Source organism: Rhea pennata, chromosome 2, assembly GCF_028389875.1.
Source record: "Rhea pennata isolate bPtePen1 chromosome 2, bPtePen1.pri, whole genome shotgun sequence".
Lineage (NCBI taxonomy): Eukaryota > Metazoa > Chordata > Aves > Rheiformes > Rheidae > Rhea > Rhea pennata.
In genome coordinates, this window is record NC_084664.1 from 16,338,197 (window position 1) to 16,360,576 (window position 22,380).

The following is a 22,380-nucleotide window of genomic DNA, read 5'->3' on the forward strand; positions in this document are numbered from 1 at the left end:
TCCTAGATAAAAGTTTAGCAGTTGTGGTAGATAGCCTGTTGTTATGCCATTGAGAAGCTGGGCGCTAAACATATTCCTTGAAGTTGTGAGTGGGGCATTATCGGAGGTGAGTGGGTTGATAATGTGATGTTAGCTCTGCATACAACATCAGTTAGTAGTCTTAATAAGGGTTTAGGTGTATATCCCATGCTTTAGGGCATTGTTTGAAAATACTTTCTAAGTGTTAAATACTTAGAAAGTTTCAGAAAAGAGTGGGAAGAGTGTTGATTGGTCACTGTTGTGCAGATCAGCAGCTTCTCCAGAAAGTCCAAGTTCTATTTTGAAATGATGGAGGATATGAATTTGCAAATCAACTTTGGAAGAGTTTCAAGCTGGGAAGAGTATGTTCTTGGTGAAGAATTTTTTTTTTCTAATTTGTTTAATCTCTTTTGAATGAATACATAACTTTTCAAGATGGTAAATTCTGCTTAAGCAAGCTGTTCCAGAAGAACTAAGTGTAGACCAGTCTTAAAGCATTAGTTTGAATTACCCACGTTCAAATAATTTTTAACCTCTTCATCACTTTTTTTTTTTTTTTTTTTTTTTTTTTTTTTTTTGTAACTGTACCTAGGAGACTTGTAACATCAATGGCTTTATAGCGGAATAAACTGCAGGAGGCAAATTGTTAAAGTTCAGATGTAAGATCAAATAGATTAGACATAGCTAGTGCTCAGTAACAATAAGAATTGTTAACCATTAGAAGAGCTTAGAAATGTCTCTTCAAATTATTTACATCAAAGTCAAAAAAAAGGAGCAAGGACGGCTTTATTAGCAGTGTTCTTAATAGCACAAGAAAGAGTACAACAGGTAGAGCTTTGGAGGTAGGGAAGAGGAGCTTACGACAGGACATAATTCTAAGGCTGGACTTGTATGGAAAAGCTCTACCTCCTGTGAATTTCTGTATTTTGTCTTGAGGAGCTAAATAACCTTGTCTTTGTTTATTTTTTTGTTGTTGTTTTTAATCTTACCTGTATGATGTAATGTATTTCAGCAAAGAAATGGGTATTAATTTTGCACAGTAAAACGTTTATAAAGGTTGTATTTGGAGGGAAGGCAATAGTTCAGTAACAAATATTTAAGGATCATCAATACAGTTTTAGTTTTTTCCTTTTGATTTCAGTAGCAACATCCTGTATTTTAGTCCAGTAGAAAGTTAAGTTGTTCACAGGAACCTGCTTAATATTCAGTTGTTTCAGGTAAATATAAAGTGCAGTGTGGCAAGCCCTTAAATCTGCTAATGTTTTTTTTTTTTTTTCCAGGTACACAACTTTGTTTCTCTGTCTTGAGAATCATATCATAATTACAGGATAATATTCTTCAGCATATATACAATTATTTCGATATCAATTTGCAGAGCATATTCAACTTTAGTTTTGAATACTTGCAAATTAATACATTACTTTAAGCCTTTTTTTTTTTAAGGAATGTGTCTCTGGGAGTCTGCTCTGCTAGAAGAGAGCTCTTTAATTTGCTGGCTTTTGATATGTGTAATCAGTCACTTGCTCGTTCTTTCCCCCTTCCTTAGTAGTCTTCTTTGTATCTCTAAGAAGAATGAATAGATTTAGTATCAAGGAATGCAGCAAATGACTAATGGGTCTGAACAAAAAGTCTAATCGCTTCATCTGTATCAAACCCTCTTCTATTTGACAAGCCTGTATATTACCTCTTCTCTCCTTCCCACTGAGATCTCTGTATTTCTCAGCTGAATGTACGTTGTGGGGCTAACTTTTCAGAGATGATCTCTGATTAAACAGATACACAAAGGTGATTGGTTGAATTTGAGGGTGATTCAGAAGTTGAGGGAAAAAATTGCTGGTCTCTCAGTCCCTTCAAGGACAGGTACTTTCAGTGAGAGAGGGAGTAGACCTCTTAAGGTTTGAGTATCACTCTTAAAGATTTGTTTTCTTTATGCTTAATCAGAAGTTAAGAAAATCTACATAGGCTTTTGTTTCCAAATTTTCCTTCTCAACACTAGTTATTTATGCAAGGCTGTATTACAAAAGTGTAATGACAGTGAGTTAAAGTTACAAACCTCTCTTGGAAAGGAAAGAATACTGGGAGTCGTTTTGACAAACTGTTACCTAGTATGGAGTTCTCAAGCCATCTGATGGCAATGGGAAAAATATTCATGAATATTCTTACTGGTAGGTGAGAAGCTGTTGGTAAAACAAATGTGTAAAACCAAGCCCTCAGTTTGTTCACTATTGATTCCCTTAGGCAGACAAAGATGGTCCATGGGCATGGTTTATAAACCTGTTATTTTAAAAAGTTGTATCCAGTTGTTGGTTTAATATTATATTTTGAAAAATTGAAGAAACAAGTTATCTGCTGTATTCTAAATTATAATTGCCTTGGTATAATTTTCTGGAAAAACATTTTTTAAGTTCAGATGTTTTTTTGAGTTTGGATGACTAGTACTGGAAACAGTATTATTGTTCTCATGAAGTTTGACCTCTTACTGTTCTTATCCCTATCCTAAAGAAAATTCTGGGAAAGAAGCACATTTCATTAATAGAGAAGGAGGAGATTCAGCATTAAAAGTGGCTCGATTTAGAGGCAAACAGTCTCTTATCCAAGAATGTTCAGCACTGTGGTCAGCAGAGTACAAACTGTTTACTTCTGTGTTTATAATGAATATTTGTCTTGTTTTTGTGGTTTTGGTTTTCACCACCATTAACAGGAAGAATATGTGTTTAAGTGTTTTAGACTGTGGTGTCATTGCGCCTCAGTCACAGAACTAGATGATAGCTGAGAATTTCAATCTTTGGGAGTTTACTTCCCCCCCCCCCCAGACACCCATGTTATTTAACACATGTTAAATATCCATTCAGATTACCTGTGCATGCTAGGTGGTATTCGTTGCTGAGGATTTGAAGGCAGTCAGATTATCAGTTTAGCAGATGAAACTTTGCAGTTGAAATCAGAATTTGAGATCATAAGCCAGCTTTTGGCAGCAGTATCTTTTCTAGGGATGGAAAGATATTTTGGTTTGGTGTTACTGAGCTGATTTCACTAGGTCAAATCTGCATCTCAGCACTGAATGGATGGAGGAAGCAGGAATGCATTTTCTTGTGGTTGGCCAGCTTTCTTCATAGGATAGTGGTTCCCTTTATGACTTACCAGTATGGAAAGGAATAAAACACCTGTGTGAGGAAAAGGCCATAGAATAACATTTGAGAACCTCAGGTAGCTAATTATCAGAAGCAGTGTACTGCTAGAAGTACTGAAAGATGCAAAATGGTTTGAAAAACCCTTCTAATGCTTTGAGCTGTTACCCTTGAAGATTTTTTTTTTCTTCCTATATTCAGTGATGTCTGGCTGATAAAACAAGAAAAACTAAGATGTTGCAGCCTAAGTATGGTCATAAATACTGTAAAATTTGGATTACGGGGTTTGTCCTTTTTTTTGCTAACTCCTCCCCTACTTACACATGAAATCTGGCAAGTCACTTCAGTTGTCTCTGGAATTGCATATGAATGAAATGCTTTAGCCTTGTGTCAGGTGTTTCTCACCTTGCATTAGAATGTTGTTTTTCCTTTTGATTGATCAGTTATTGTTTGGCCCTTTATTTTTGGCATTGGAAGAAACCCATGAGTTATAGAATGATCAAACTATTTAATACAGTAAGCAGTATGAAACCAAGACATAAGCATATCTTAGGCAGCTCTGATTTCTTTCTTTTTTTTTTTTTTTGAAGTCTAAAAATGTGTACTGTATCAGTTTGATGCTTTTCAAACTATGGTGTGCTAAAGGGTCTTCTATAAATACGTTCATAAATTGCAATCTATCTAAAATGCTGCTTGCACAGAAAGAACATGATGAATTGATGCAAAGTACAAAATCTTACTTGCAATCTGTGGTAGTTTACATAGTGACAGGTACGCAGGTGGGTATGTAAGATGGCTAGTATAATTAACAGGATTTTTTTTTTGGCCCCGTAAATGGGTTTCTGTGCTGACCTCTGAGCTATATTCTTGTATTCAGGAAAGACAAAAAGCCATCTTTGTGTATTTATACATATTAAATATACACATTAAAGTATGCATATTTGTACTAACAACTCTCTTCTTTTGTGGCTGGGGGTTATCCATCAAGACTTATTTACAATCTTTGCTGCTGAACATGTGGTGGAGAAATGGGCAACTCTGTGTTGTGTTCCACATGATTATGATATATTGTGTTCTGGGTAGATTATGACTGTCAGGATGGGCTTGAACTTTTCTGCCTATGAGAGGTAGATGCATCTTGTCCTGAAGAGGTATAGACTTTTATTAATACAATAAACATAAGGAATGCTAGCAGTGGTGTGGTGTGTGTATGTGTGTTGGGATGGTTTGTTTTGTTTAAGTACATGAAGGTCATAAGCTGATTTTAATGGTGGGGAAGTGAAAGTATAAGATGCCTGAAAGGTGTTAAAATGCCTCTGATTTCGGGGGGGAGATAAAAGGCCTTCTGGGCTGAGCTTGAAAGCATGGGTTGGGTTTGTATTGATGCTCTTTCCTTGTAAGTCATGTTTAGTAGTCATATTTTGTACCATTCTGCCTCTTAACTCGTAACTCATGATTCTCTCTGTTCAGAGTGTAATGCAGGTAGCTTTTGAGTGTTACGGAAGCGCTTGGCCTCATAGTAAGTTTTTCCTGTTCACCTTTGTTCTTCCTTCCTTTCACCTACATAGCTTTGTCATCTCCTGCCTGTTTCCATTGTTCAGTGTTTATACTAGCCTGAAAAACTGGAGTTTGCACTTCTTTTTGTGTAAAAGAGTCATGAATTTGGAATACTAGTATCTTGTGCTTTTAAAGGCAATCTTGATAAACATGTAGACAAGACATTAAGAATAGCTAATCTATAAAGAGTCATGATTTGGCACCTGACTTGTAGTGCATGTAGCACTTAAGTCACCCAAAACAGTTTTTTACTCATCAGAAGACTTAAAGTTGGGGTTTGTATAAACCTTTCTGCCAAGTGCAAGTGTCTGCTGTGGATAGTATCTTTTTGCATTCAAATATAGTTAAGTTTTAATATAGTCTAAATCTAGCTCTGCAAAGGGAAGACTGACATCTGCAGCAGGAAGTATATAGATAAGCGCATCACAGTGGTGTAATCTTTGAAGAGTCTATTTTAAGTTACTCAGCACTGCACCTGCTGCTGTCACTGGTGAAGAGGCACTTCTCCACCTTTGTGGCATCAGACCTGAAATTCTGATCTACTGGGTGTTGTGAATGTGGAGACCAGTTCTGAGTTTAGTCAAAAAGTACTCATAGGTTTTGTGTTTTCATGAGCGTATTTTGGCAAAATTAGCTGACTAGAATAATTCTATCCTAACTACTAGGCATGTTTCTTCTTTGCTGCAGACTTGGAGGTATGACTCTTGGGGATGTTTGTACTTTTTAGGGGGGTAACTTCAGATTTTCCATGTCCTAATACCTTGCTATCTTGGTACATACAAAACCTTTGCCTCTTAGCAAGAGTTACAACCTGTGCAATATGTTGGGTTTTTTCCCACTTCAGGCAATTGAATTCCTCTTTTGTTTTAGAGGGATATGAGAAGGCAACTTTGGTATAGTTGACGTGACATTAATTCCAATAGTGAAGCTTGGTGCAGCCTGCACATTCATTTGCAGCCCACATTTGTGCTCTGTGCTATATGACTAATTTTTTCTTCCATTGTTGTGTGAAGTCTTACCCAGGAGAAGAAATAACTTCATATGTAGATGTTGTGGAATTTACAAAACTGTGCTTCACTGACTAGATTTTAATCGTTAGTATGATTCACCTTGTGCTTTCTCTGTGGCCTTCCTTTCTTCCCTGTAGCACTGAAAGGGATAGTACTACAGATATATATACATATATACTTGAATTCAGAAATGAGCTTGGTGGTTTTTTTTTTTTTGGATGCTCTGGAATCTTCTTTAGATAGTTTGAATTTTTACCTGAACTACAATATATGACTTTTATTTGGAATATGTACATGTGACTATTTTAAAGGTGGGTTAGTTTGGATTTTTAAGGCTCTTTTTTTCTTTTTTTTTAACGGTTGCTTGCAAGGTGAAGGAGAGGTACTGAGCCTCAACTGCTAAGTGAACAACTTTATGCAGATGTTTTCCATTTTCTGGATCAAGTTCATTGATATTTTCTATTTTCCTTTGATATTCTCTGTTTTCCAGATAAGGGTTTTGATGTTTTGCTGTCCTCTACAGCTTGAGAATACTGTAAAATGTTCAGTGTGAATATCAATGCTTGTCAAATTGCTGCTAGCTAAATCTGCTTGAGATAGTGAAACTGTACTGCACAGAAGTGTTAAACCTGACAAGAATGTTAATATGAGACAATATTGTGGAAGCTTGGGCTGTTGTAGCTTTGTGTGTTACAGTCTGCAGTGTTTCAACCAGAATTAAGGTTGCATCCATGTTGGGTGTCTAGTCTGGCAAGCCTTTTTAATATTAAACATCATATTTGTGTAGTACTTGCTGGAGTGAAACGAAATAATGGAAGAAAAACACATCAGACTAAACGTAAAAAATGTGCATGAAAGTTCTAGCTTCTGGTAACCTGTAGCTCAGGTAGAGTACAACTATGAAATATGGTTGTATTTTTGCTCTGTTCTTACTGCCTTCAGCAGAGATGCCCATGAGCTGGGTTTGGAGACAGAATGTTAGGCAAAATAGCCCTCTGATAAAATCTAGTCTTGATCTGCACTTAGTTTCCAAAAAGGTTTCTGCGTTTTTTTTAAAGCATTAGTTTACTAGTAGTGCCTATGATTTAGACTAAGCCTAGTCAACTGGAGATTGGTTATTTGTTTTTAAGGGCCTGTGGTTGAACTGTTTGGTGTTTAAAGATCTGACCTGCAAACTCCAGGGAATGTTAAGTTTTAGAGTCCTTTAACTGGAAATGCAGAGGGGAAAAATAGTAGTCTTGGGTGTTGTTTTCAGGAATTTTCTCAGACTGACTATATTGTGTCTTTCGTAGACTTGTTTTTTCTTCAGAATCTTTGCATGAAAACACTTCTGGGAGCTGGGAAGCTGACACCCTCCCCCCACTTCTCCCAGTTTGTGCAGTCTGGATTGTGGAGGGGAGTATTTCTTAAACTTTCAATGAGCCAATGCTAGAAAGGTAGAGGTACTACTTTCTTAAACTATATGGTTTGTACTATGTATACTTGCATATACTTAAGTATTTCATATGTATATTCTCTCCGAGTATGTGTGTGCGTGTTTGCATATATACATATATATTCATACACACACACACACACACTTGCACTTAAATTGTATGTCTTTATTTCCTTGCATGATGGTTTCCTTTGCAATTAAGGCATATCTCAAACCTGACCCATTAAACAACTTGGCATCGGTACAGACTCATGACAAGTAAGACTGAAAAAGAGGCTGGTTTAGTGAGGATCACTTAAAGACTTGGTGTTTTTTCTCATGATATGTGGAAGGAGACAGATGACTTTCTCATTTGTGTTTCATACTTCATAGAGCAAACCTTGAAGGAAAGCATAGTGTGAAAGTTCATCCACCTCTACTGAATTACTTTTCAAGTCCTGTTATCTATTTTAGCATACGTTTATAGCTTACCCTTTCTGCTATGACATGATACTGTTGGAATGGTCCTATTTGTATTGGAAATGGATGCAACCCTATGTGTGTCTGAATATTAGTATTCAGAAGAGTAGGGAAATGGAATAAAACTTGCTTGCTGCTAGGCTGGTCTACCATGTTACTCGTAATTCAGATCACACTTTTTTTTTTTTTTTTTTTTAAAGCAGTGTTCAGTAGTGTTAGCAGTAATGGCAGGTGCATGTAACAAATAAAAAATGCAAGAACTGATGTACGGCTTTTACCATCCAAAACTATTTAAGTTGTGTTATCTAGTACTGCTGACTTGCAATAATATTTAAGCAAGCCGCAAGGCACTGCTGTATCTCTCTTAATTTAGGAGCTTCATACAATTTTCTTAAGTCAACTGCTGAAATATCTTGAAGTTCCACTTCATTTTCCCTGTATAAGTAAAATAACTTTTGCTGTGAAGATTTATTACAGGCTTTCCTTATTGGCCTAACAGCTGGAACTCGTGATAACGAAAGGTTACATTCTAGGGGTATTCTCATTCCAGTGTAAGGCTTTGCTCCAAAGAAAACTAATTTTCTTTTTAATTGTATATGGAATAGATTACACCTTGAAAGGGTGTACATAGTTTAATGCTGACTAGTGTCAACTCTTAGTCTATTTTCTGTGGTAATCTGACTTGAGCAGTGGATGTCATTTAAGAAGGTTCATACCCTGTACTGCAAACAACTACCCAACTGATCTGTGTTAAAAGCTGTGGTAGGGTGTGGGAACTTCAACTGGTTTGCAGTTGAAGCTGGATTTTTGTGAGATGTGGCAGTATGATGAAGCTCAGTGATACGGACTGAGCCAATTTAACAGTGCGTTGGTGTTGAAAAGTAGTAGTACTGCCTTTTCCTTAGGCCTTGCCATGGTCTTCACGCGACTTCTCTGTGAACTGATTCAGCTCACTGCACAAGCAGAGGACTTAGAAGAATAGCTGCCCCCGCCTCCTCCATGGGTTACTGAGCTGAATAGGCAGACGAGTTGTGTGGGACCAAAGTCAGAACAGAGAAAGATCAGGAATATTTATAGTCATTCAGAAAGGGGATAGCTCCTTCTGCTATTATTACGCTATCAATAATTCCTAAACAAAATACTTGAAGCTGATGTTAAGTCAAAGGGCAAGATTTTTGTCAAAAAAAATGGCAGAGTCCTTGTACACTCTTAGCTTCCGATTTGACCATGAGGGAAGCAGTAGACTTAAGATGATCAAGACTCTGTAGTTGACCTCATTTCTAACTAGTGTCCCAGCTAAAAATACTAACAACTAGCAAGATCTCTTGATACTACGTTAATTGCAAAAATGCACATTTTTTAAAGTTCAGTTAGACGACATTTTCACCTAGCTCTTAGGCCTAAATAGTAATTGCTATTTTTAAGTTGAGATTTGTAGCAGAGATCTAATTATTATAGTAATTACAGTGGAATCCTTCTTAATCCATTGATTAACAGAAGCTGTCCTCATGGTTTTATTCCATGTTCGGAATAGGGAAGAACAGTTTGAGGCCCTGCTTTATTAATTTCCACCTTAATATCCAGGCAGCAAATTTTTGTACCTCATGGATTGATTCAGAGTTTTTGAGACCTCTGCCTGAGAAAGGAAAATCTGCAGCCCTATGGTTTGAGTGAATCCGTAGGCCGCTTAAATTGATATTTACCTGGTCTTTATTTATGTAAGTAGCCTTAATTACAAGCCATCTTTTAATGGCTTGATGACTTCAAATGGCTTTTAGGCTGGACTAAAGAACTAAGTGTGATCTACTGTCTTCTTCAAGGCCCATTGTAGGGGAAGGTTAAGGAACCACATAATGTTGCTTTGGTGACCTATAGCCATTGTCACGTTTTGATCATGTGTATTTTTTGTGACCGAACTTAAAGTATTGGCCAAAACATTATAAAACATGCATGTACTTGGAGTCAGAGGTTAGAAGCAGCGTGTATGCTTGCCTGTGTAACTGTTGATCTCAGGGCAGCTTGCCATTAACAAGGGCTGTAAGCTGGAATTTAGGAGTCGGACTTTGCTGTCTGGAGAATGAGGATCAGCGTAACTCAGGGATTGCTCATGTGCCAGAATACCTTTTGAGATTTCTGTGCTCTGCAAGGCAGGACCGGATTGACTAAGTCACGCTGATTAGAATAGGGTTGGAACGCTTCACCAGCAGTTGTTTGGAAACGCATGCTATAACAAATCTGTCAGAATGTCTTCGCTATTTTGCATATCGTGTGCTTAGATTTGTGTGAGGTAGTAAAGGGGAAAGTGTGCAATGTGTTTCTATACTAAGCTCTTTTGTAATAAGCTGTGGGGTCTGTTGTGCATGATGAGTAAATATTCTTGCTTTCGGTCATGTTAGAAACCACTGGAGCAACCTGCTGCTCCAACAGTGGGAAAAGTGCAAAGGAGACTTAGGTAGGCTATCTCTTACCATTTTAAAATGTTCTAAATTTGCTGCTGAATTCTGGCTCTGTGTTCAGTTCCTTCTCTTGCACCATGGTTGGTGCTTGCATGTCCCAGGGTGAGCCTTTTCTATTGCAGTGGCAGAAAACCACCACATCAAAGGGTCTCACAGAAACATACTTCTGATGCTTGAACTGGCCCTAAGGAGAGGGAGCAGTAGGTGGGGGCATAAGGCAAAACAGATCATCTTAAACATTTAGTGTAATTCTCTGAGAGAACACTTTGCCTCTTCCCCCCTAGCCTTGGGAATATAAATTATTCAGTAGGTTGCAGAATAACTGAGACTTGGTAACAGGGAAAGAAGACTGAGAGAAAATCAGTGTGATTATTTTGTTTATTTCTACCTTCTTCAACATAATTGGGTTGAATCTTTGTTGTATACATTTATTTTGAAGTAAGTTGACCACCTCTGTCCAAAAGAAGCATCTTCCCTGACCATTCGAGCTGCAGAGATCTTCGTACAGCTGAGATGCACAAGATCCATACCATATAGCTTAGTGAGCCTAGGAAAGGAGGAGGCCGGAGAATGATTTGCATGCAGTAGGTTATTAAAGTGCTTTAATAGTCTCACTATATGTTATGGGATGAATTAGTGCAAACAGTCTTGCTGTGTAGCTGGGTTTCATTGCAGCTGAGCTGTGTCACCCTCTGCTGTCCTTGCCCCAGTAAACCTTGTTGCTGCTGCCATGACATAACTTGAAGTGTAGGAATCATATTTTCCCCAGGGGGAAAAAGTGATGTGAAGTTAACACTGAAAAAGCTTTTACCTTGTAGCATGGAACCAGGTAGCTCTGGCATCTGTTTGGTGACATAATGGGTGACATAATGAACTTCACAGCTTGTGATTTTCCTATTCCTTATGTTTTGATGTTTTGTTATTTCATCTTAATTAGAGTAATGTATTTAAGATGAGCTGTGTTTGTACTGGACTTGGCTTATGTGTTTGGGCTTTTCTAAGACGGTTTTAGAGCACAAGCTGATAGAAGGGGAAGTGTACGTAAGTCAAGACTGAGTTTACGTACTTGAACTTCTGTGTCCTTTGCATCAGCTTTATCTCTGTTTTAGTGCAATTGTTGTGAATCTAGTACTTATTGATAACTTGAAACTTGTATTTTTTCTAATTCTGTAGCTTAGAACATCATTGTGTGAGTTATGAGATAATAGCTTTGAAAACCCTTCTGTCAGGGCAGGGAGGAATGTGAAGGGATTCTTCTCTCAATCATACTGGTTTAAATCTGGATAAATCCATGGAGATCAGTGGAGGGACAGTATTTTGACATGGCTGCCAACAGTGAAAGAATCTGTTCTAGTGTCCTTCTATGTGGCTTTGGTATTTCAGGTGCAAAGACACGTTTGTGGTCTGTATAATTTGGATACAGTCCTGTGTGTGTGTCTTTTTTTTTTTTTTTTTTTTAACTTAATTCCCTGTGCATGGGCCGCCTCCTACCTTCTGCCTGTTGCTTTCCCTGTTAAAGAGAATGTTAACTTCCCTAATGCAGATTTAGAGGATTTCATGAGTTTATGCTCTGCACTATGTACTAGACTTTACAGCTGACTTTGGTTGGGCTATTTCTGTAGGCAGGTGTACTTCAAGTAATTATTTCTTTTAAGAGCTCTGAAATAATTTGCATGTTTCTCCAAAGAATTTTTCCAGTCAAAGTACCAAGGACTCCAAAATGTTGTTTTGTTGTTAAGAAGTTACTCTTTGCTACTGAGGCAACATTTGCAATCGACTTTCTAAAACAACGTTCTGTGGTTTGGTTTGTTAGACTGTTAATAACAAGGTCACATCATTTTATGTCTGTTTCTTAATGCTGTGTGTTCTTGTTTCTCACTTACAATACACCTTGCAGACTCTATTCTCATGTAGACATTTTGTCAAAATAATTTTTGTGCTTTGTCAACGCCTGCAGTCTTTGAGGAAACTAACTTGAAATCTAACAGTCTTACTGCCAAAAACATACCAAATAATACCAAAATCAGAAAGAAGGCAATGTTTACTTTCACTATCACACTACTGGTTTCTGCTTGCAGATGAGAACGTCTGCTTGTAGTCAGGTTGAACCAGAATTACGGTAGACTTTGTGTTTTGGTTACTGAGAGATTAAAAAAATATATATATTCATACCATGTACAGCTTTAAGTAGTGCGTTATAAATGCATCTTGGGCGAGTACTAAACCAGAGCTAAACAAAAGTTCTACTGATTTTACACTTGGCTGTTCTATTAGACTATGGTGACAGCTGCTCTGCTTGTATTCTTGCTTTTTCTCCTTTGTGTTCTTAGTACTGCATCTGTGGCAACTTCCCTTCATGTCTTTAGTACTGCCCCTTTGATCTTCCAGAACATGCATGGTGATATCGATGCAGTAAAAACTGATGTAAGTGACAGACTTGGTATCTTAATAGAGGGTAAGGCTACAGGGAAAAAAAAGGATGGTGTTGATCTGTAATTTTGCTTAATAAATTTCTTAAGCTGATGATATTTAGCTACATTCTGGATAGTCAGAAAAGAGTTGCTATTTCAGTGGGCTTGTTGTGTAGACTGTCAAATTAGGAAAATTTCTAGAGGATGAAAGCAGTGGTTGAACATTTGTTTAAACAACTAGCAGAGTAATCTGAAATGCAGGGGTTGGTAGTGCAATTTTAACTGCTGGAATACATTTCAGGACAAAAACATGGTGGGAGTCTTTTAGCAAGTTCTTAAGGTACAGTTTTGTGTTAATGGCTGGCTGTTGTCAAAATTGGTGCAGCTGCTTTTCTCAGACACCTCAGTCTTTGGGCTGAGTGCTCCTACTAAATCCTTTTGACTCTGGGATTGTCTAACCTTGCAGTGAGCCAGTGCAGGAAACTAATGTGGCAGAAAGTTAACTTCTGGGTGGGTAGAGTGGCAAGCAGCTGCTATACTTTTTGATGAACTCTTTAGTCTTAACACAAATTCAGATGGGCACCAGTATCAGCACAAGGAAGAGGGTGTGAAATTTGAGGCATCATCGTTCTGGAAGTAGTTGATCAGATTAGAATTACGGCAAAACAGTTGCTGTGGTTTTATTTCTGGTAGCTCTTAATGTTAGACAGAGAAAGTAACTGAAGAGGAAAGGCTTTCCAGGTATTGAGCTTAACTAGTAAGTTGAGAATAGTTAATGTAAATGTGGAAGGCAGTTTCAATGAGAATAAGCTCTTAACTTCATGGTTATACAACTTAGAAAAGGAAGATCAGTAGGATATAAAGCACATATTTCAAGAAATACATGCTTGTAAAGCATATACAAGACATTCAAGGGAAACGGTTTGAGAAAATGGGAAGAAACTGCTAACTCTGTGTCCTTTAGTAGTTTGGATTGGAATTTAAGACAACTGCAGCCTATTCCAATGTAAGTTAAATAACAAACATTACTTAACATAAAAATGTGAGCGTATGCAAAGTAGAAACTAGTGAGTATGAACAAATAATTCTTACATGGAAAGTTTACCTTAGAAAAATTGATGGACAAGGTGAGACATCTAGCAGTGAATACACAAAATAAGAGAATGTTCTATCAGTACTTACAGTAAGGTGAAGACCATGGTAAACATTTCAAACGTTTCAGGATCAAGCAGAATATATATCTGCCGTAGTTTTTTCTAAGTTCTTGTATTCTTTTGCCCTTGTTAGTCATTAAAGAAAAACCCTATTGTATATATATACACTACTAGCAGAAGTTTCAGCTGTAGTTTAATGATAGAGCTAAGCCAGTTAATGGCCAGCTGCTGCAAAAAGAGATCATCCTCTCCCCCTCCTCCCCAGTTAAGGCTGTTCAGGGAGCTAATTTGGCAGAAGACTCAATGCTTCCACTTAGAAGCATAGGAGAGAGTCAGTTTACTGTAGATCTGGTTCCCTAACCTGTTGTCATAGGATTGATCTGGCAGAATGCAATAGCAGTATGAAAAATGGCAGCAGGAGGCACAAGACTGCACCTTGCAGTAGCAGCTAGTTGTTAAATGACTTTCCTTCTAACATCACAGCTAGAACCTTTGAGCTTGACTAAGCCTCCTAAAATTCATGCTAAGGAATTTAAAGAAAAAGTCTAAAGCAACTTCACAGCTTTTTGAGAACTTCTAAAGGACAGATGACATTTCAAAGGGGGAGGGAAGGAGATGCATCTATTCTTTAAAAACTATTGGAAAGTGGGAGCTAGAGAACTGCAAGCTGACTTAATTGTAATTCCTGGAAAAATACAAATAATTAAGTTGCTTGGCCCCAGTGATCATCTGAAAGATATTAATCTCTACAAAAAATAATAGTAATTTGAGTTTTTCAAGAACAAACCCTGTTAATCCAGTTAAACTTCTTTCTTTGGCAGATCAAAGGACTTAGTGGATAGTTGCATTTGGACTTTAAAAAAAAGTTTTTTGGTGCTCTGTGTTACGCAATTAACAAACAGCATTACAGAAGCTATTGCATAAGTACATTTGGTTGGAAAGGTGTACCTGGAAATGGGTTAATGGTCAAAGTAAAACGATGTGTTGAATTTCTGCGAAGATCTGTTTTAAATGCTTATTGCTATTTTCAATAGTGACTTGCATTACAGCTTCTGTATATTGCATCTGAAGATAACATCAAGAGCAGCCAGCATGTTTGATTAAGATTTAGAATTCAAAATCATCTTGACAGACTGAGGAAAACAGTACATTTTAAAATGAAAGGCTACAATTTCAGTTAAATGGAGGGTTACATTTGAGTGGGAGTAGTCAGCTGCGCAGATGCGGCAGAGTACAGAATAGAAACTGGAAGCTCTAGTAGGTTAATTAGCTGTAGATGTTTAACAATATTTTCATGTTAAAGATAAGTACTTCCAGAGTTACCAGTCACACCTGATTACAGTCTGTATAATCAGAAGAGATGATGTGCTGGGCTGCTGACTGAGATACTGGAGTTAAGAGCACTACTAAGTTGATGTTAGTAATCTGCCTCCAAATAAATGAGAACTTGGGCGTAGGGAGAGATTGCTTTGTCTGCTTATTTTTGGTTATTTACAAGAACATCTGTAATGATGAATTGAAGCAGACATGAACAGTGGATCAGTTTACCCATTTCAGTGAAGGAACTTGTACCCAGTTGCTTTCAGAATTTCTGAGTATACTCAGTCATTTTCTCTTCAAGTACTGGGCTTTTTTTTTTTGTGATTGGAATGAAGTCTGGCAAAATTATAGTTTATGCTTTGATTACTTTTCAAGAGTCTTGTTCAGATGTCTTCTTACTGAACCTGTCACGATATTAGGATAGGCTATTTGTACTGACTTTAACAATGCCAATCAGAGCATCAGAGATGGACTAGAGAAATCAAAGTCTTATTTTAGTGTCTGACCTCCTTTTCCCTGAAACAGTGTGTTTTTGCATAAAAACACACGAGTTGTGGTAAATGTTCCTGGAATCCTTCATGTGATTATAAGAACATCATGCCTTTGCTGCTACAGGCAAGACCTGTTGGCTAACACCAGGCATCTGACATAACATTTATCCTACTTCATTATATAGAAAAAAAGTTTAATTCCCTCTTCTGCAACAATGACTAGCTGTTGGGACAAAATCCTGAAGAATTATTGCCATTTACACAAATTGAGGTATCCAGCAACAATGGTTCAAAAACAAGTATAAAATAAACTTATGTAGTCATTGTACCCAAAAGACTATTTTAGATGTTGTCTCTCCTAGGTGACATATGTATCTATGTTTACCAAATGCTAGAGGATCCGAATAAATCCAGTGAAATTTACTTACGAATCTGTGATAAGCCTCACCATTTATCTCTTCTTTGCAAAGCAATGTATTCAGTTTACCTTGGAGCAGGTTTTATAGTCTGAGGCTGCACTCCAGTTTAGAATGGAGCTTTTTCTTTCTTTTTCCTCCCACTCCCCATATTAATTGGAAGGTGTTAATTGTCTTTATTGTACTGAAGAGGAATAAATTTGGAATCAAACAGATAAAATTATCAGTCTGCAACTAAGTGTGTAATCTTGTATGTTTACTCCAGTGTTAAAACTGGTCATTCCCTCCTTACTATTGCAGTTCCTGTTTCAAATAATTTGGTTTCAGCATTCTGCTGTATTGCCATGGTGTAATGCTGGGAGTGAACACCTGAGGGTAGAAGCTTAGTAAATTGGCTTTGCTCCTATGAGGTGGGGAAAAAAAAAAAAAAAAAAAAAAAAGAAAAACCACATGTTGCACCGTCAGTAAATGATTTATATAAAACTTATGCATCTTTTTGTTCTTAAGTATTTATCTACTCTTCTGATAGTGGTTAGTGTTATTGTCACAGGAAGAATTGAGTAATGGCATTAGAAAATTTACTAGAATCCAAAATAATTTTCTGTGTTACTTGAACTTACTTGCAAACTTGAGAAATGGTTGCAGATTTCCAGAAGTTGATTATTCTTACTTTCATGGATTATAGTTAATATTCACCTTTATTTTGATGGGTTGGGAGAACAGAAAGATGGAAAACATTTTAATACAAGAATGTCTTCTAGAAATAGCATTTTTGTGTGGGTAAAAAAAGTTATTCCTGTTTTTAACAGGAGATCATGGCAGGCCCTTTCTGTTTTTCTGGTATCATTTTCAATAAGCAAGTCCAGAAGAAAAACAAAGTCAACCTCTGTCTGTAGCTACTCGCTATAATCTACATGTCTAATGAATTTTAAGTGACTCTCCTGAGATGTATAATGATGGATTGGTGTAGGTTGGTGTGCCTAGAACATGCACCTGATTTTAGAGAACTGTATTGTATGTGTTTGTGTAAGAGGGAGCTCGCCACCTACTGGAAAAGCCTACCACTTGGTGGGTGGCATTTGAAGTGGAGGAACAGGAAAGAGTGAGAGTATGCAGTGTTGATTTCTCATGTTTAATCTCTGGGTTTTCGAATGTACACATTTGCAAAGAAATCTGCTTTTAAAAGTATGAGCTCTGAAAAAATATATTTTTTTTCAGATTTTCATCTAGTTATTTTTTTTTTTTTTTTTAATAGGAACATCATCTCCAGCGGGCTATCTCAGCACAACAAGTATATGGAGAGAAGAGGGATAACATGGTTATACCAGTCCCAGAAGCAGAAAGTAATATTGCTTACTATGAATCTATATATCCCGGAGAATTCAAAATGCCAAAGCAGCTGATTCACATACAGCGTAAGTATAACAAATTACTCACTGAAGTCTGCACCAAGAATTTACTTGGCCAAAAGTTCAAGAGATTCCTCTTAAATGTCTTTTGAACTTACTCAAGACTGCTTTCTGAGAATTAATTTTCTACAACATGTAGAGGAGTGCATACTTCTGCTGAAGAGCTCTATTTAATTCTTAATCAGGAAGTAGATGGATACTCTTCTTGAATAAGATCTGTGTATTATTCTTGAATTTTAGCAGAGGCCTGTTTCTGTTCTTTATAATAACTCACTAGTTAAAACTTGCAGGGAAATTTAGGTTCACTAACAATAACAGACAGAAACAAATATGCTTTAAGGGGGAGAATATGTAATACATGGTTGAGAAGCAGAGTACCTTTGCCCCGAAGTTTAACCAGGATAGCATGACAGTGGAGTGGATTGGGAAGCCAAGTAGAAATGGGAGTAGTAGTATTTGCCTACACCTGGATGAAACATTCCACATCTGAGAGCAGGTATATTTTGTTATTACTAACGACTTCTGAATGTGTTGGATTTTTGTTATTACTAGAATATGGCAACTATTCTGTTTGGATGTGGACTTTGCTGTGACCATTGCATTACTAGTGATAACTTCTGAAAACACTGCAGAAATTTATTCTGCTGCATAGTATAATTAGCAGAATAGAAAATGTAGCATCTGTGCTGTGTAAATAGATTTCATTCCTAGTTAACTTTGGCGAAATGCTAGGCTTCTAAATTAGTCCAAGTTCCAGTGATGAGCTCAAGTATTAGCGCATGGTGCTGTGTTCTAGTATTAATCTCTATTTGCTTAGGGAGTCTTCCATCCTGATATTAAGATACTTTTTTTTTTTCTTTTTCATTCTTTGTCTGATAGTGTAACAGCCAAAATGGTGATCTTCAGCTGTATTGTATTCTGCCTATTTATTTAACTTTGTCTTGAGTGCGCTTTTATTTAAAAGCGAAAACAACTGAAGTAAACTAATGTTTTCAGATATTAAAAGTCATCTTAATGAGGTGGGGCAGGTAATGCTTTTCACAGTGTGTTCCCAAATGTATACTCAAAGAAATTAATCTCATTTAGGAACTAAAACAACTTGCCTGTGGCATGAGAACTAGGGAGATCTTGTCTTGAATTTTAAAATGTCTGCATTTCCATAGAATATTGTGGAAGACTGAAAAGAAGTTTTTGTTCTGCAAAATCATTACTTGTATTTGAATATATCCTGCTACATAGGGTAGATTGTGCTGGACAAGTTTAGTCTGACTCATTTAGGTCATGGAAGTTTGAGACTGTTGCAGTGACTTCGTGCACAAACTCCGCAAATACTTTTGTAGAAGTCTCTTTAAAGCACATTTGAGCTGAAGTCATAGCTTTTGAAGTTGACAATGCACTACACAGAATGACATAGTGCTAAAGAGCATTGAAAAGTTAGACCAAGCTAACAAATCCAAATCTTGCTGAAAACACTGAGGTTGAAAGCCACTGGATGGCTTGGGTATTAATAAATTTCCATTGGTTAGCAAAAGCATAGTCAAATAGGTATCAGTTTTAACAGTGTAACTTTTTTAAAGAAACTAGATGTAATCTCTTAAGTCGGATTACTACAGTATGCAAACAAATCATTTTGTTTTGTTTTGTTCTGCAAACAGTAAGAATCTTGCCAGTATTCCAGACACTGCTATTATAACAAAACATTTCTATAGAAAATTTATAACCTTAACTTTCCCTCTTATCATTCAGCTTTTAGTTTGGATGCTGAGCAGCCTGATTATGACTTGGATTCAGAAGATGAAGTCTTTGTGAATAAGTTGAGGAAAAGAATGGACATCTCTCCTTTGCAATTTGAGGAGATGATAGACCGACTAGAGAAGGGCAGTGGTCAGCAGGTACAACGTTATTTCAGATGAAACCTTCAAAATATGTACTAGATACTTTGTCATGTGAAAGTGACACACTGTTCTTTACATTTAGCCAGTCAGCCTGCAAGAGGCCAAGCTGTTGCTAAAGGAAGATGATGAATTGATCAGAGAAGTGTATGAGTACTGGATTAAAAAGAGGAAAAACTGTCGAGGTCCCTCTCTTATCCCAGCAGTGAAGCAAGAGAAGCGAGATGGTTCCAGCACAAATGATCCTTATGTTGCTTTTAGGAGACGAACAGAAAAGATGCAGACACGAAAAGTAAGTAGATTCATACGTTCCTCTTCTCTTTTCTTCTTTCTTCCCATTCCCAAATAGTAGCTTGTATAAAGAAACAATCTTCCTATGTAGTATGAAATAGACCTGTAAGTTGTTACTTTTCCTTGTAATTTTAAAGGGCAAAAACATAAAGGGAAACCACTTTAAGCCAGCTATTGAATGATAGTTTTAGTATTCTGATTTGGATGTGTCTTTGATTTTATTAAACCCACATGCAGTGGCAATAAGCTGTAGCTGATTGCTACATGCACACTCTTTGATATCAACTTTCAGAATGTTTTAGTAAGTGTTTAAATTTTATTTTAATTTAGATTATTAAATAATTTAAATGATGTGGCAAAATGTATACTTAATGTATCTGCAGAATCGAAAAAATGATGAAGCCTCTTATGAGAAGATGCTTAAGCTGCGTCGAGATCTGAGTCGTGCAGTAACCATCCTGGAGATGATAAAGAGAAGAGAAAAAAGCAAGAGGGAGTTGCTGCATTTAACACTGGAAATTATGGAAAAGAGGTAATGTTTATTGAAATATTGTTGCAGAAAGTTTTGGAAAATGCTTTGTATTCTAATTCCTAATAAGCATTTTAGACTTTTTCATGCTCAAATTATAGCGTATTTTCATACATGGTTTTAAAGAGCGAAATAAAACGTTTAGAAATCACTTCACAGGGAAGTGTCTATTTACCCTGATCCGTGTTAGATTTTGTTACATGTATATGTATACACAAGGAAATTAAGAATAAGTTTTGAAATTAAACTTCTTAAGTACTTAAGGAAATCTCAGCTATTTAAGGCAGTTTTCAAGTGTTATTGCTCCTCCTTTTCTTCATTATCTCTCCTGTTTTAGCAGCATTTGGTAAGATATTCTCCTGAGCCAAATAAATAAAAAGTATTTCTTACAATATAGCATGCTGCTCTGTCGGTCATCCTTATTCATAGTAATGCTTCTTTCAACGTTCTATTTGGCAGCTGCATGGAAGACCGAATGCTGTAGTTTATCGATTGGCCCTTTCCTAGTTGACAGAGAATCATGTTTGCAGTGCGAAATTACGTTTTAGCCGTTCATGATTTGGATCTGACTAAACTTCTTTAGCTTAAGCTTTCATGCTTGAAAATAAATGTTTTGAGACAGTATTCTAAAGGTGTAAAACTAAGTTTTTAATAGTCTAGTCTGGTTTCCTAGGGAGACAAGTTGCATGTCAGTCTGCCATCTTTCTGCTAGATGCAGATGTGTAGTATTTTTTTCCAAGCAGTGACCATTTTCAGTAGAACTAGTGGGAGAGATCTCAAAGCTCTTCCAGCAGCTTTTTCATAAGAATGTACTACTGTTCGTAGGGAACAGTGAAGTGCCCCTTCATAATGGAAAACTGTAGCAAGAGCTCAGTCCTTCTTAAAGTTCAGAAAGTTCACATAGGACTCCAAATATGATATGTTTTATTGGTTTTGCAGGTCCTGTAATATTTTGTATTACAAAAGATGGAGACTTTGTGAATAAGGCACTGTAGCCTCAGGTCATGTGTGTGTTTAACTAGTGCCCTAAGTGAGGGAGGGGAAAAACCTACCTTGTTTTTCCTTCTAGTTTCAGCAGGATAATAATGCAGGGTAGGAAGTAGATATAGAAAATGTTTTTACAGGTCGTTATTCTTTAGTTATTGGTCATCATTAGTTATTGTAGTGAATTTCCTATTTTATTAGTCTCCTTTTCTGGAACAGTATTTTCTGTACTGCTTATCATCCTGGGCTGTTTTTATCTCAGATTACAAATATTAGTGTATGTTTAACTTTGTGTATTGTCTAATTTTTACCAAACTTGTAAACATTCTAACAAGTAAGAAGAAAAATCCTCATTTCAGGTATAACTTGGGTGACTACAGTGGAGAGATCATGTCTGAGGTCATGGCACAGCGGCAACCAATTAAACCTACCTATGCTATTCCCATCATTCCTGTGACGAACAACAATCCTTTTAAACATCAAGAAACTATGGAACTGAAAGAATTTAAAGTTAACAAAGTGAGTAATAGTATTTCTGGATATCAATAGCCAACTTACAATTCATGCTCTTAGGTATGCAAGATGCTGAGGCTGTAGAATATGATAGTACGGAAAATGTTTTTGATTCACTGGAATGGGAGGAATAGATTCTGCAAATGGAAATAGACTAGCAAGGCTGCAATTGGAGTAAAATACTGTGTTCTGTTGGCTTAAAGTTGCATGCAGAATGGAGTAAAACATACTTTTCAGTCCAAGTCTGGAACATGTCGCCTAAGAATGTCATAGCCTCTAAACTTTTGGAGGAATAACATTAGTACAACAACCAGCACTTGGTTCAAAATGATTTACATCTTTATTTTCCACAGAAGTATTTTTCCTGTGTCCCAAAACTAAACCTAAAATAAGTGTTGTGTTTAAAAAAAAAAAACCATAATTTTAGTATTATAAGTATTTTACGGTATATGGAAAAAGACTGATGATAACTTAAAAACTACTGGATATCTCTAAGATGGAAATGAAGTAAAGGTCAACTACAGACAAATGCACATGCAGTTATAGTAAATTTTTACGCAAGGGGAATATCAGCATTTTTACCTGCATTTTTGTCTAATATAGTCCGTAAAGTTCAGAAATCCTAAAAAAAAAAAAAAAAAAAAAAAAAAAGATCTGTTACTGAGATAGTGGACAAAGATAGTCGTCAGTTAAATTTTTCCTTCTATTTTTGGTTCTAAATTAAATCCACCAAAATTAAGATATCTTACGTTTTGTTTTGTGGTGATGGTGATGTTGTAAAGACCCACTGATATCCCTAGCATACTGTATATCTTTGCTAATTAAAACTGTTTTTGTATTCAAACAAAGAATCAAATCAGCTGACCTGACTTATACCTGACAGTATATTTTGTTTTTCCACATTGGC

The 22,380-nt window shown here is 36.6% G+C and overlaps 1 protein-coding gene across 4 annotated transcripts in view; it reads left to right on the forward strand.

The window, feature by feature from the left end:
• The window catches only part of EPC1 (enhancer of polycomb homolog 1), a 64,491-nt gene that overhangs the window by 24,390 nt on the left and 17,721 nt on the right, over positions 1 to 22,380 (forward strand). For all 4 annotated transcript variants that reach the window (XM_062568934.1, XM_062568935.1, XM_062568936.1 and 1 more), the window contains exons 2-6: positions 17,111 to 17,270; positions 19,011 to 19,156; positions 19,242 to 19,448; positions 19,831 to 19,979; positions 21,320 to 21,479. In XM_062568934.1, the coding sequence (XP_062424918.1) occupies positions 17,171 to 17,270; positions 19,011 to 19,156; positions 19,242 to 19,448; positions 19,831 to 19,979; positions 21,320 to 21,479 (762 nt within the window). In that variant the 5' untranslated portion in view covers positions 17,111 to 17,170. The remainder of the gene's footprint in view (positions 1 to 17,110; positions 17,271 to 19,010; positions 19,157 to 19,241; positions 19,449 to 19,830; positions 19,980 to 21,319; positions 21,480 to 22,380) is intronic.